This window comes from Pieris napi, chromosome 18 (assembly GCF_905475465.1).
Source record: "Pieris napi chromosome 18, ilPieNapi1.2, whole genome shotgun sequence".
In the NCBI taxonomy this organism is placed as follows: Eukaryota; Metazoa; Arthropoda; class Insecta; order Lepidoptera; family Pieridae; genus Pieris; species Pieris napi.
In genome coordinates, this window is record NC_062251.1 from 2,611,888 (window position 1) to 2,627,639 (window position 15,752).

Below are 15,752 nucleotides of genomic sequence, written 5' to 3' on the forward strand. Positions count from 1 at the left end.
ATAGACATCTTACAGGTTGTAAAGTGTCAATGTGTCAATTGTCAAAGTCAAGCTGTCAGTAGTGCGTAGAATCGGTCGTGAAGAGCTTGAGTTGCCTTCCGATCGGCGCCTGCGCCGGACGTGCGCACTGACTGTTTAAATATAAAGTAATAATGTCGGGCGACGGTAGTGATACCAACTTTGTAATTATTAATCGCGTTGAATCTTCGACATATATTTTTGTAAACTTGTACTAGTTGAAATAAAGGCTTTGAAATTGAAATTGAAGTTACACAAAGAATATAATTTGAAAGTTGATGATGACCTGAAAGTGAAGTCTTATTTCAGGCATGTATTCAATACAAAATATAACCTTTCATTTGAAACTCCGCGTACCGACGTTTGTGCAACTTGTATAAAATTCAACGCACAAAGGGAGTAAATTGCTTGTAGATTGCGCAATTTACATGATCCATTTACTATTTAGACAGTACAAAACCAAATTCATAATATTATATTCCAAGCTGAAATGAATTTATACAGCTGCAGCGCCAATACAGTTGGTTCAAACAGCGGCAGCGCAAGTACAAATTTCGACAGAGGCTACTATACAAGTTCTTTTCTAAACAATAGTTCTGGTCGAGCAGATTTACCACATACGCAGATTCTTCACAGCCTTCGGAAGACCTTGACGACTTATTGTTAAAAGTACAACAATCACAAGGATATGAAAATAATTTACTATTCCAGCTGGTATGGAAACATATCGAAAAGTTTTAAGATCATATAAACTGAGGTTTCATGTGCCTAAAAAAGATTTGTTCCAAAAATGTGTAGCCTTCAAAGATATAAAAAGTAATGCAACAATCTCAGAAGATGCCAATAATGCCATCTCAAGAGACGTGATGATGCTTTTCTGCGTGTAGAGAGAGAGAGAGCTGACAAAGCAACAGCAAATAATTATAAAAATGTGTAGCCTTCAAAGATTAAAAAGTAATGCAACAATCTCAGAAGATGCCAATAATTCCAAACATCTCAAGAGACGTGATGATGCCTTTCTGCGTAGAGAGAGAGAGAGAGAGAGAGCTGACAAAGCAACAGCAAATAATTATAAAAATGTATAGCCTTCAAAGATATAAAAAGTAATGCAACAATCTCAGAAGATGCCAATAATTCCAAACATCTCAAAAGACGTGATGATGTCTTTCTGCGTAGAGACGCTGACAAAGCAGCAGCAAATAATAATAAAAATGTTTTGACCTTCAACTTCGACCTTCAAGCTGTTGTCCACACACCTAAAGGTGCTGCTGGACCATTATTTTATGTCCGTTAGCTGCCAGTTTACAATTTGACGTGCTACAGATTTGGCGATAAAGATGTCGATTGTTTTACTTGGGATGAGACTTCTATGTTATGGGAATATTTTAGAGGATGCTAATCTATTGAAAGAAAAGGCAAAAAAGTTTCAACTGAAACGTAAAGCTTCTGGTTCACCTATTCAGTCATCACCATCACCACGCTTTTCTTTTAAACGGCAATTACAAAACCTGGACGCTTCCAAAGGCTTGCCTTGTCCGCTGCTAGCGGTTGCATGAGAACAACACCAACTGCAGCAATGGACTGCAAATCTTACCTCTAGACCTACACATACAGCAGGAGGCAATCCTAGCTGCTCTCAGGCTTATGGTTCTGGATCTATGGGGGAAAAATCACTGTAGTGCACACACAGCGATTCTTAACAGGGCGATAGAGTATCAACCTCTTATAGCTGCGCCCTGTGATAGAATCACTTACCAACTAATATTTAACAGGAAATATCACATACAATTAAGAAAAGAGGAACATGATCGGTCGACCCTGAATGAGCTACGTATGTACACAGATGGATCTAAAACAAGGTCTGGCTCCAACCAAACCTTTAAACATGGAGCTGAAAAGATGATTGACTACCGTTAAAAAAATGCCTAAGTTACGAGGGGAGGTCCAAAAGTTCGTGGAATGGAGGGGATGGAGTGGGGATAGGGGCGCTCGCTTAGTGTCATACTAATTGGGGACTCATAATTAGTATATAAATGGAGTTTCAGCCCTATTGCGTCATTCGTTTACGAACACTCGCCTGCTAAACACGTCAATCCGGAAGAAAACTGAAACTATGGAGAAAATTGAACACCGTGCTGTCATTAAATTCCTTACCAAGCAAGGAAAGAACGCTCAGACCATTTTGAATGAAATGGAAACTGTTTACGGGGAACAGTGCCCTAGTAAATCAATGATTTACAAATGGCATGGTCTTTTTAAACATGGTCGGGAGTCGATTGAAGACGACCCCCGCTCAGGAAGGCCAGTTGAGGCCACCACATCAGACATCGTCGAAAAAGTGGAAAAAATTGTACTGGAGGACACCCGTTTGAAGAAAAAACAGTTATCTGCATTAGTTGGAGTATCAGATACCACAATTTTGCGAATCCTACATGACCACCTGGGTATGACGGAAGTCAGTGCAAGATGGGTACCGAGAATGCTCACGCCGCTTCAAAAACAGCAGCGCGTCGAAGCGTCAAAACATTTTTTGGAGTAGTGTAGCGACGATCCTGGATCGATTTTGGAGCGAATTGTTACCGGCGATGAAACATGGGTTCATCACTTCGAGCCTGAGTCCAAACAAGAGTCCATGCAATGGCATAAAAAGGGGACACCACCGCCAAAGAAATTCAAAGTGTCGGAGTCGGCTGGAAAGTTGATGGCTACTGTTTTTTGGGATTGTGAGGGGATAATACTGATTGATTATAAAGAAAAGGGCAGGACCATAACCGGAGAAAACTACGCAACAATACTAGAAAAATTAAAGGATGCCATCAAAGAAAAACGTCGGGGAAAATTGACCAAGTGTGTGTTGCTCTTGCAAGACAACGCGCCGGTTCACAAGAGCAAAGTTGCAATGGCTGCTCTACACACGCATGGCTTCGAATCACTAGTCCACCCACCCTATAGTCCAGATCTGGCCCCAAGTGATTTTTATTTGTTCCCCATTTTAAAAAAAGACTTAAGGGGAAGGAAATTTTCCGACGACAATGAGGTAAAGGAGGCAATTTTGGCTCATTTTGAGGGAAAAGATAAAAAATATTTTTACGATGGTTTAGAAAAATTAATTCATAGATCTAATAAATGTATTCAGCTTAAGGGTGATTATATTGAAAAGGAAAAATAAATTTACTGTTTCATTTTTACTAAAACCCTTTCATTCCACGAACTTTTGGACCTCTCCTCGTAGATATAGGGGAAGGCCGGGCAGGAGCCGCCCGCAGAGTGGAGATTTTGTTTTAGTGAAAAAAGATTGACTTTTCGAGGTACTGGTATGGGATGCAACCTGTTCAGACACGCTGGCCCCTTCCCATCTACATGGAACCAATAACAGAGCTGGTGCGGCTTGTGAAGCGGCTGAAAAAGCTAAAGCATGCAAATACAGGGGTCTAGGCTTAGAATATGATTTTGTCCCATTCGGTGTCGAGACCCTTGGTCCGTGGGGTCCTAGCGCTTAAAGGCTTTTTAAAGAAATATCAAAAAGGTTAGTCAACATCACAGGAGACCGAAGATCTGGCAGCTACCTCGGACAAAGAATTAGTCTAGCTATTCAAAGGGGGAACGCTGCCAGTAACTTCGGAACCTTGCCTAAAGGGACTCCTTTTAATAATATATTTTAGTTATTATATGTTAAGGTTAGTTATTTATTTCAATGTATTTATTTAAGTTTTTTAACAAAATACTCATAAGATGCAGCCCATGGATGTAGCCGTTTCCGGCCCATTGAAAACATATTTTGAAAGGGAGGTAAATGCTTTCCAAAAATCTTACCCTGGACGCATTATAAATCAAAACGATGTTTTGATTAGCAGGCCAGACTGCTGTCATTGGCTTTTCTGAATTGTGCAGTAGCTATAAATGCCGTTCATGGTTTTGAAAAACCTGGTATTTGGCCAGTGAATAAATATGCTTTTGGTGACGAAGATTACGAACCAGCCGCTGTGATTGAAGGCACATCTAACATGAATATTGGCACAGAAAGCACAAACTCACCAGAAAGGATTGATATTCCAGGAAATTTGGCAGAAACTTCTTCAACCCCTTCGCCTTCACTTTTTCAAGAATTTGTTCCACCAAATCCAGTGGATCCTCTAGTAGAAATAATTCCATCTCCAAACAGAGCTACCCCTTCTCAGCTTTAAGCCCTAGTTGCGCCAATTACAGACTCTTTTAAAACACCTGAAAAGATTATGGTACATCCAACCTCGCTACTCAGGTGTACACCTGAACCAGAACAGGTGTACGATTTACAACCGTACAGGTATTTGCAATGTAAATGACAATGATTTGCTTGTGTGTTCATTTCCATTATATCTTATTATATTCACTTAAGTTAGTCGGCATTCAGAACTCGTACCGGGCGCGACTCTTTATCTCATCTCACCCCACTAGTTTAGTCCATTGCTAATTAAATAAATAATTATCCCTTTAATTATCTTAATAATTTATCCCAACCCCGAACAACAGGGATGTTCACAAATAATCTCCGCTGTTGAGCCGGATGTAGCTACAAATGCTCAAAATTGACACAAAGCTGCCAGTGACTGAAGAAAATACTCAACGAAATACAAGTCGTGACTTATCACCAGATCCTGAACCTCCCACTGTAGTCCTTGGGTTTTCAGATCTATACCAAATCATTTCAAACCAATGACCATTTGTAAACAGAAACTATATAAATCTGAAATATTAACGAGTACGCCGATCAAGGAAGAGCCAAAGCAGAAATTTGAGAAAAATAAAGTTTTATAAAAGACTGGATGATAAATCAACAAAAGTTCTTGTTAAGACTGTTCCTAAGAAAACTAAAACTGACAAGAATAGGAAAAAAGCAAAACAGCCAAAGAAAATAAAAGAATTTAAGGATATTTCATGCTTTTTTGCGGAGAAATTTACACTGAAGATGATAATCCTATTGAAAATTGGATTCGATGTGGCATTTGTCAACAATGGTGTCACGAAGAATGTTCCGCATTCAATGGCACGGAAGAGTGTTTTTGTGATAATCGCCAATCTTAATTTTTTAATTATATAAGTTCAAGTTGTTTTTTTCAGTTTATTTAAAAAAAAGTTTCTTTATGTTACTCTCGTTTTCAGAGTTATTGAAAATGATTATTCACTTTGTCCGAGTATTGTATTCGCTTTACCGCAATGCTAATACTTTCGTACTTTTTTAATTCTATTTCTAGTTAATGTAATTTTATTTATTTGTTTGTGGCGAGTAAGATACCAAGTTCAAACGCAGCATCGGATCACGCCACCGCTACGTCATATGGGGTGATCTTTGTGGGCCGCGAGGTAACTCCGCCCACTTGCACTAATGGCCGCCTGTCGCTGCGATCCGATAGGCTACGCAAGAATTTTACCTGCGCACGCGCCGCTCCCCATTCGACAAATAATAAAATTTAATTTTTGCAGAAAATTGTTTTCATGTAAAAGATGGTCAATTCTGTTTGAAAACGTAGTGGTGACGCTCATGCGTCTTTTTAATGCGATTCTCCGGACCGCACACTTCCCCGAAGCCTGAAAGGAGGCAAAAGTTATCATGTTGCCCAAGAAGGGCAAAAACGTCATGGATTCGGCGAGCTATCGTCCAATTTGCTGGCCACGCAATCATTGCTGCTGCCGGCTTTTAGGCGGCACTTTACTCCTAGGCCCGAGCAGTTTGGATTCCGTAGCGAACACTCCACCACCCTCCAGCTGTCGAGAGTACTGCACGACATCGCTGTCGCCCAAAACAAGAAAGAGGTGGCGGCTGCAGTATTTCTCGACGTGGAGAAAGCCTTCGACCGGGTCTGGCGGGACTGGTGCACAGGCTCTTCGACTCCGACATCCCGCGGCGCGTGGTGGCGATATTAGCTCCTTCCTTCTCGACCGGCGTTTCCACGTCTCCGTCGAGGGCGTGAAATCTAGGTGCCGGCCGATCGCCGCGGGAGTCCCTCAGGGCAGCTGCCTATCCCCAATGCTCTATCTAATCTACACTAATGACGTTCCAGTTGCGGCGGGGTGTGCGGTGTCGCTGTTTGCGGTCGACACCGCCTACATCGCCTCTTCCTTGAACGCGCGCCACGCAGCCATCAAGTTGCAGAGGTCGCTGGACATCCTTCCCGCCTGGCTGGCAGAGCGGCGCTTGACCGCCAATGCCGCCAAGATCCAGGCCATTGTCTTCAGCTGGGGGCACCTCTCAACCTACAAGGGGTCGAGGTCCAGTGGCGACCCCAAGCGACCTATTTGGGCGTCACACTGGACCGAGGCCTCACGATGCGCCCGCACATCGCTGCAGCCGCAGGCCGCGCAAAGGCGGTCGCCGCCAGACTGCGCCCTGTGCTGCAGTCGTCACTACCCGTAAGGCGCAAACTGGCGCTTTACAAGACATATATACGACCTCATCTCACGTACGCGGCGCCCGCGTGGTATGCTCTCGCGGCCGAGACGCATCGGCGTCGGCTGCGCGCCGTGCAGAGCACCACCCTGCGACGCATCGTCGACGTGCCGCGATACGTGAGAAATTCCACCATTCAATGAGACCTAAAACGACTTCATCGGCGAACTGGCGAGGCGCATGTTCGAGCGTGCGAAAATAAAATCAAAAGATTATATGGACAAGAACAAGAGATGCACAGCAATAAAAAAAATGACAAATTTACTGAAGATGTGTCGCCGGAACATTACGGAGGAAGAAGTGAAGAAAAAAATTAATATTCTACGTACGAGTTTCAAGCGCGAAAACAACAAAGTCAAAAAGAAACTGGGCCTTTAAACTGGATAGGATGTCTGCAGAACAAAGACGACTGGCAGAAAAGTTCATCAACGAAATACTCATTGAAGGTGAAGAAGGAAATCTTCGTAGACATTCAGTAATAATTAATCCGAGCAATCAATATTCCATTCCCTCAACTCCATCTTCCATTCCATACATTCAATCTAGTGGCTACTCTAAGTGGCTTAGAATTTAACCATCCATCTGTACAACAAATATTTTTATTTGTATGGAAGGAATCGGTTTAAATGACAAGGCCTTTGTTTTGTTTTTATGATTTTGTATGTTTATGGTGTGCAAATACAGACTATTATCTATCTATAAGGCCGCAATTTGTTCTGTTAAATTTTACCACTATGTTTGTCTTTTGTCTATGTGAAAATCTGGAGTTTTGTTAACAAATTAATAACATCTTTCAGCTTGACGATAGATACATGACAGATGAGCGATTACTAACCGTACCATCAAAAGAAGTTGCTATGGAAATAGAAATAGAGACTACTAAGCTTAATATATAAGTTTCTAAAAGAGTAACTATTAAAGTACGAGTAGGTAGATACTTTAAAATTATGTTTTTTCTTATGCGGATGTACTTATTTAGTTATAGTTACATGGTCCAAAATCTGCCTCGAAAGGCACAATGCTACCAACTATTAATATACTAATGCATTATTGTGTTTTACATACACTGTCCTTTCATTCAAGAAGTATCTATTTGCAGAGTTGTCATACCAGGATCTATACTGTAAAAGGCACCTTGAACATCAAGGAATATACAAACAATATGTAAATTATTTTCCTTCCCATGTTTCAGATCAGAAATTAAAGAGATGAAACTGTCAGCACAGCTTCGCCCTCATCTAAAGCCATACTGGACATTGGGAATGATGTGATTAACTTCAACGTACCAGTCAAGACGGACTTTGAACATCGTTTCAAATATTTTGCCACGATAGGACTTTAAAGATTGGTCGATAAGAACTAGCAAGTTCTTATGCTTTGTCTGGTTTGAGTATTGGAACACTGTATTTTCCATGCCTGTGGAATATAGTTGTTAAGCCAAAATAGATTGTGGATATCTAGAAATATTTTTTGAGCCGATTCATCCAAATCATTAATCAATAGATAAGGGTAGTCACTAGTCATCCATACCAGTTGGTGTATCACGTTTAGATTGTAAACTGATTGTAAATTCTGACCATGTAAAGGGTTAAAGTAAAAAAGGATATTTTTGTTATTATAGGGTAATAATAACTTCCCAATAAAACAACGTTGCTATCCAGGTATGTAGCATGTGCAATTAATTTTTCTAAACTACAGAACGGATTTTGATCTGACTAATATATAAACTGTCCTTCCAGGAAGGATGTGTATAATATGAATTATATTTTTTTAAAGTTTTGCATGGACAGGGCAAAGAAAAAAGTCGCTGAACATGTAGCTTCTCATCAAATTAGTCCAACTGCTGTACCGATAGGAAGATCTGCAACTATTCCACTTAATAATAACAAAACGATAAATGTTAAACAATCGCATCTACCTTTAGTTTGCGCTTGCGCAACTACGATTCACAAATCTCAGGGTAGTACGTACCCTGAAATTGTTTATGAATATGATAAAATTCATCAACTATCATTAGTGTATGTTGCATTGACACGGGTGACTAGCGTCCAAGGTTTATACATTACAACAAAAAACAATGATATAACTTTCTATCATGGCCGGAGAGCATACATTGCTATAAATAGTCTTCAAGAAGAATTCCGTAGACTCTTAATCGCTTACAAACTATCAGCAATGATCTGTTAGAATTTATTAATCAAAAGAGCGGGTTAATAATATATACATTTAACTGTCAGTCTCCGGGTGCATTCCACTGATCTCCTTGATCAAATAATGCAACAATCAAATGTTTTACTTTTATATGAGACCTGGTTAGCCATTGAAGAGTCGATTAGTATACCAAATTTCAATTGCATAGTACAATATAAGCGATCGAACGTTCGAGCTGGAGTAGTTGCCAGATCAGAATATGCACGACAGTAGCAATATTATTATTACTCCAAATATTGATATGACTGTTAGACAGACGGAATTGACAAATTCAACAGTGACATCAGTTTGTGAGTTTTGTGTAGCTGAATGCAAAATGGAAGATAGCAATAAAATTGTTTTAATGGTAATTTACATTACTCCAAATCAAAAATTGGACGACATCATACATTTCCTGAAAAGAATATTATGGCCATATACAAAAGCTGGAGGAGAATATCTTAGTATAGGAGAAGATAAATTACCGATAATTTTAAGTGGAGACTTCAACGTCAATTTTTCCCGGGAAGATGCTCGTCCACTAATTGATTTCCTCCAAAATGACTTCAGTCTAGCCATGAATAATAAAGCCATATTGGACATTGGAAATGATGTGATTAGCTTCAACGTACCAGTCAAGACGGACTTTGAACATCGTTTCAAAAAATTTGCCACGATATGTCTTTAAAGATTGGTCGATAAGAACTAGCAAGTTTTTTTTGGTTTGAGTATTGGAACACTGTATTTTCCATGCCTGTGGAATATATTTGTTAAGCCAAAATAGAATGTGGATATCTGAAAATAATTTTTGAGCCGATTCATCCAAATCATTAATGAATAGATAAGGGTAGTCACTAGTCATCCATACCAGGTGGTGTTTTACGATTAGATTGTAAAAAAGGATATTTATATTGTCACGTACATAGATGCAATACTAGCACTGATGAAGGTAACATCAATAGCCACCATTATTTAAAATGCATAAATCTAAGTCATCAATAATATTAAATAAGCTGTGACCTCGACTATTACTAGATAAACAACCAAATGCCATATGGTGAGCATTAAAGTCACCACTTACAAATATTGGTTTTGGAAGATTATTAATTTTACTTTGTAATCTATTTAATCTGGTATGACGACTGCTGGACGGTGGAGCTTCGAAGACTTCGTTCAAATTGACGACGACGTAACTACCGCTGGAGAACAAACCGACCACGATATCGTTAAGAATTGTGTGAACACCTGTATTGCTGGAAATGACAGTGAAGACGAGGCACAGATTGCGGAAACAGAAATAAAGATCATTCCAATTTGGAATTTCCAATGAAGCAAGCTTTAAATGCGTTGGAGACTGTGAATTAGTGCTTTGAATACGCGGCGGTTGTTGATCAAGCAATATTCAAAAAAAATTATGCGTTTGTTACATATCCATTGCACTCCCTTTGCCCCGCATAACCAATACCTGTACCCCTCTGACGCAACACCGATATAAAAGGAAATAGACAACAGAGACCAACAGTTTTGGTCGGATACCTCACATTGGACTATGGATTAGGAGATACTTTAGAAGATAAAATGGAAATCGAAGCTTCTCTAGAGCACATTACAATTGCACAAGATGCATTACTGGATAAGATTTTAAGAGCGTTAAAATTTGTACCTAACTTCGATGGAAGTGCATGTAATTTAACTAGTTTTTTAAAATTTACACTTTAGTAGTGACACTTTAGTAGTCACTTATGCCAAGCCAAATCCGGGTAACGATGTTACGAATTTAGCATTAATTAAAGGAATAATTAATAAAATAACTGGCACCGCCAGAACCCTTTCAACAAACGGGGCCCCTCAAAATTGGAATGGCATAAGATGCATAGCATAAAAAGCTTCTCAGCCCTCAGATGAGTCTACCCTTTGTACGGATTTGTCGCAATTAAGTCAAGGATCAGATGGCCCACTATATTTTATGAGCCTATCCAGAATTTATTAAGTACCATTGTTACATATATAGAAGTTCACGATAAATTATAGACCACCATTCAAGCTAAACGCACTTTATACAATAGCCTTGCTTTAAAAACGTATTTAAAAGTTTTATAGGAATCTTCATGTGATAAGCGACGTACTAGTCAAGACGGACTTTGAACATCGTTTCAAAAATTTACCAAGACACGACGATAAGGAAATTGGTCTATATGAGCTAGCAAGTTCTTATGCTGTCTGGTTTTAGTATTGGAACACTGTGTTTTCCATGCCTGTGGAATATAGTTAAGCCAAAATAGACTGTGGATATCTAGAAATAATTTTTGAGCCAATTAATCCAAATTTTTAATCAATAGATAAGGGTAGTCAGGGTAATTGTTGCAAGAAGATGTTCGAATTATGGAATGTTTTCGGAAAAATCAAAAAATATTTTTAATATACAGCTGCTGGATTTTCTGTCTTATTTAAATAATTTAATTTTGCTTACAGATGACTGATGCCATGTCCGAATCTAAAAAGAAATGTAGACAATTCCATCATTGCCGGACAAACAATCGCCTATGTGCCTTTTATGCAACAAAGTTATGGGCAATGACGCTATGAAACCATCTAAACTGCAAGATCATCTGAGAAGATGCCACCCTGATAAAACAGAGAAAGATTTGAAATACTTTCAAACACTCAAAGATAAATTTCAGAAGAGACCTACACTGGACAGAATGTTCGCTTTGACGTCACAAAGAAATGATGGTTTGCAAAATCCGGAAAACCGCATACTATCGGAAAGAAGTTAATTTTGGCAGCCGTTGAAAAACTGTTATTATATAGACAGAAAAATAGTGGTTGTCCTTAGCTTTCCCTACTTTACCTTCAATATTCCAACTTTATCGATTGTGTCCTGTACCTAATATACATTCTCAGGTAATTATTCCGTCCTATCTATACGTAGCAACAAATTTTAGAATTTGTGTACATAGAGACAGAAAGATCAACAGGTGGCACATATGCGAGCAAAAACTACGTCATCAGATGAAGACCAAAAAGGACTATCTACGAAATTATTCATTCTCAAGAATCATGTTCATCAAAGCCTATTTACAGGGCCTCCCTACTGTGGGGACTAGCGATATATGAATTCTGTCACAAACCCTTTTGTCATAAATAAAGTTTTAATTATTTATTATTATTACTATGTATATAAGCTCTTACGGAACTAGATAGACAGCATTACAAGCCGTCGGAAATATCTGCGAACCTCGCTGGAATGCGCTTCCCCTGGCGCTTCCCCGCACCCCGCCCCGTTTTCGCCTATCCAGTACCGTTGCCAACGCAATCGCCGACGCACGTGTATTATTCTTGCTTTCGTAATCGCATTTTAGTGTTTATTGTTTCTCTGTTTGGTGAAATATTACATAAACTACCTATTTAGTGCTGTATGTAAGATGGGTAGGACTATACATAGTGCAGAGCGGAATTTAGTGCTCAAAGTAATCCAATTCTTTGAAAATGAAAAAAAACACGGCTCTTTCACTGTGCCGGTTGAACAAGCAACAAAAAGGGCTTGTGCTGCAACTGGTTTATCTAAAACGACAATAATGACAATAAAACGTGAAGCAAAAAAAATACAAACAGAAACAGCGCGAGCAGCGAATGTTCAGGAAGACATGACGTCCTTCGAAGATGGTGAGCATCCACAACCTAGTACTTCAGCTTCAGTTGCCACGGACACTATCAAGCTCTCGACACCAGGGAAAAAGCGTAAAAAATACAAAAAGAAAATAGATCTAGATAATTTTGATTTATGCGCGATACGCTCTTTGGTTGAAAGTTTTTATACAACAAGAAAAGAAATACCTACTTTAAAAAAGATTCTTACAATAGCAAAACGGGAGCTCAACTTTCCCGGCCAAAAAGACGCCCTAAGAAACATACTAATAAATGATTTGGGGTACAGCTTTAAAAAATGTAAACGAAAACGCGATTTTTTGGTGCAAAGACCTGAAATAGCAGCCTGGAGAGCAAAATATTTAAGGCGACTGAAAGAAAATGACGAACGTGGTGCCGAAAAAAAACCAGTTACATTTATCGACGAAACCTGGATACATTCACACTATACTGTCTCAAAATGTTGGCAAAATAGTAGTGATTCCAGTGTCCGAATAAATCACTCTCCTGGTCAGCGCTGGATTGTGGTACACGCAGGTAATGAGAACGGTTTCATACAAGGAGCCGAGCTCCTATATAAGTGTAAATCAACAACCGGTGATTACCATGACGAAATGGATGCGTCCAATTTTACCAAATGGATTAAAGAGAAATTGATACCGAACCTTCCACCCAACGGAATAATTGTCATGGACAACGCGCCCTATCACAGTAAGCAGGCAAATAAGCCGCCAAATTTCAGTGCACGTAAAAACGAAATGCAAACATGGCTGCAAGAACACAACATCGAATTTGATGACAAAATGACTAAAAGAGAACTGTATATGTTGATTCAAAGAAATAAACCTGAGAAGGTATATTTCATCGATGAAATATTTAGAGCTCATGGACATGAGGTATTACGTCTGCCACCCTACGGCCCTTCTCCCATTACGATACGCCCGCGCGACTCTAGTCTCGGAGACTAGTCGCCGCGAAGTATCTCACATACATTTATATGGACACGCTCACATTACGATACTGGTATTCTTCGCGTTCGCGACTAGTCTCGCGATACCCGCCGTGTTGGTCGCTTGTGCGTCGCGTCTCGCGCGTTTCGACAAGATGGCGGCGGAGCAAGAAACAAATATTAAGTTTGTACAAGAAATTGAAAAACATGCTTGTTTATATAACTACAAACTACCTGAATACATGCGAAAAAATATAATAGACAAGACTTGGGCAGAAATTGGGAACAAATTTCAAATAACAGGTTGGTTTTTTTTGTACACATACATAGTTTATTATTATCAATGTTACATTGTATTCTGCAAACAGGATTGGTATTGCCAAGGCAATGAACCTTGCTCAGATATAAAGTAGTTTGCTAAATAGTTTCGTTGATTATGTGGTGACATATTTGCCGTTATTTCTATATTATGAGGTTGTATTGTCGTTGTAACGGGAATAGTGACCGATCTGTTTTGTATAAACTCCCTTGGACTATATAGAATACCCTCACGTTTTCGAACATAGTTGTGTAAAATACACACTGCTTTTATTATATTTGATACTTTTTCTATTGTATGACATCTTATAGCAGTACTTAATACTTGAAATTTTTCAGCCATCATCCCAAAAGCACATTCAATTGTATTCCTCCCTCGGCTTAGTCTGTAGTTAAATACCCTTCTCAAGTCATTCAAGGTTCTTTGGGGATATGGTCTCATCAAGTAAGATAGAAGGGGAAATGCCTCATCCCCAATAAAATAGTATGGAAATTCATAGTTAGATTGATCATTAGGAAGTTTGGAAGGTAAAGGAATATTAAGACGTCCATGTTCTATCCAACGTTTGATCCTGGAAGCACTGAAAATTCCACCGTCGCTGTTCCTACCCGCATAGCCAGTCTCGATAACAGTTAATAATCCATCGGAATCACAACATGCCATTAATACTATCGAATGGTAGGATTTGTAATTAAAATTACTTGATCCTGAATCAGGTAATTTTTCTATTCTGATGTGTTTACCATCACATGCCCCTAAGCAGTTGGGTAAATTCCAGAGGCGATCAAAACGAGCAGCAATGTCTTTCCAATGTTGCACATCTGGTAATGGCATATAGTCTCCATTTAATATCTCCCATATTATAACTGTCATTTCAGCTATGACCTTGCAAATTGTATTATCTCCTCTTGCAAAATACAATCCTAGGCTTACAAACGTACAACCTGACCCCAAATATCTGAAAAACAATTAATATTAAGGTTATTTTCAGGATCAGAAGCTAAAGAAAAGTGGAAAAATCTACGTAGTGTTTTTGTTCGCCACTTGAAACCGGCCAAAAGTGGAGCAGGTACTGCACAAAAAAAACCATACTACTTAGCAGACTATATGCAATTTACTGTACCCTTCATAAAAACAGCAGGAAAACCATCAGGAAATTTGAAAGAGACGATAGAACCACAGACACCTGATATTGAACTACGTGAACAAACACAGTTCACAGAAAATGTACCTACAAGCACTCAACCAATCTCGCAACAGCAATCATCTCTTCCTTCTACTAGTACAAACACTCAACCAATCTCGCAACAGCAATCATCTCTTCCTTCTACTAGTACAAGCACTCAACCAATCTCGCAACAGCAATCATCTCTTCCTTCTACTAGTACAAGCACTCAACCAATCTCGCAACAGCAATTACCACCACCACCACCATCAACAAATAATAAAAAAAAACGGAAGAAGCTGGAAGAAACTCAAGCCGAGCAAGACATTTCAGCTTATTTTAAATTTAAACAATCTAAAATTCTAGAAAACTGTGACAGTACTGAAAATTCAAACAAAATGTTCTTACTGAGTTTACTATCGGACGTGAACAAAATGACTGATAGTCAAAGAAGACTGTTTAAGAGAAGAGTGCTTGCATTGATAGACGATATAATGGACCAAAGTAGTGAAAATATGAATAGTCCCATCACACTTTATTCTACTCCTTCACCGATGAGTTCTGCCGAGGTAATAAGTACGCCAATTACCATAAACGAAAGTCTGAATGTAGTACAATCAAATACTGCCAGTCTTTATTATGAATCAATACCTATGTTATTATCACAGGAAGATGAAGAATAAGTAATAATTATAAAGTACTTACATATTAAAATTTAATAAACATTTAATTACCTACATATGTCACAATTAAGTATTATTTACCTTAGGGTTATCAGAATCCTTTCTTCCGCACTGACACATTCTCTAAATTTAGTATTTCGTTGATGTATAGCTGGTTTTAATAATGTAACAAGATGCAAGTAGGTCTCTTTAGACATTCGGTAGAAAGATAAAAATTTCTTATCATCATGTTGTAGTTCTTGTGCGGCTACAAAAACTCTACAATTTATGTTTCTTTCAATATATGGATGAATCCAGTATTTTCTACTCTTGCGTTGACGTCTTCTATTTCTATAAAACAGAAAAACTGCAAGAGC

The 15,752-nt window shown here is 38.9% G+C and overlaps 1 protein-coding gene across 1 annotated transcript; it reads left to right on the plus strand.

Annotated features, from left to right (window-relative positions):
• Positions 1–13,231: 13,231 nt before the first annotated feature.
• On the plus strand, positions 13,232–15,459 carry LOC125058731 (A-agglutinin anchorage subunit-like). The gene is made up of 2 exons (XM_047662869.1): positions 13,232–13,532; positions 14,540–15,459. Exons 1-2 carry the CDS (start codon positions 13,385–13,387, stop codon positions 15,394–15,396), a joined length of 1,005 nt encoding a protein of 334 aa, XP_047518825.1. The 5' UTR covers positions 13,232–13,384; the 3' UTR covers positions 15,397–15,459.
• Positions 15,460–15,752: the final 293 nt, after the last annotated feature.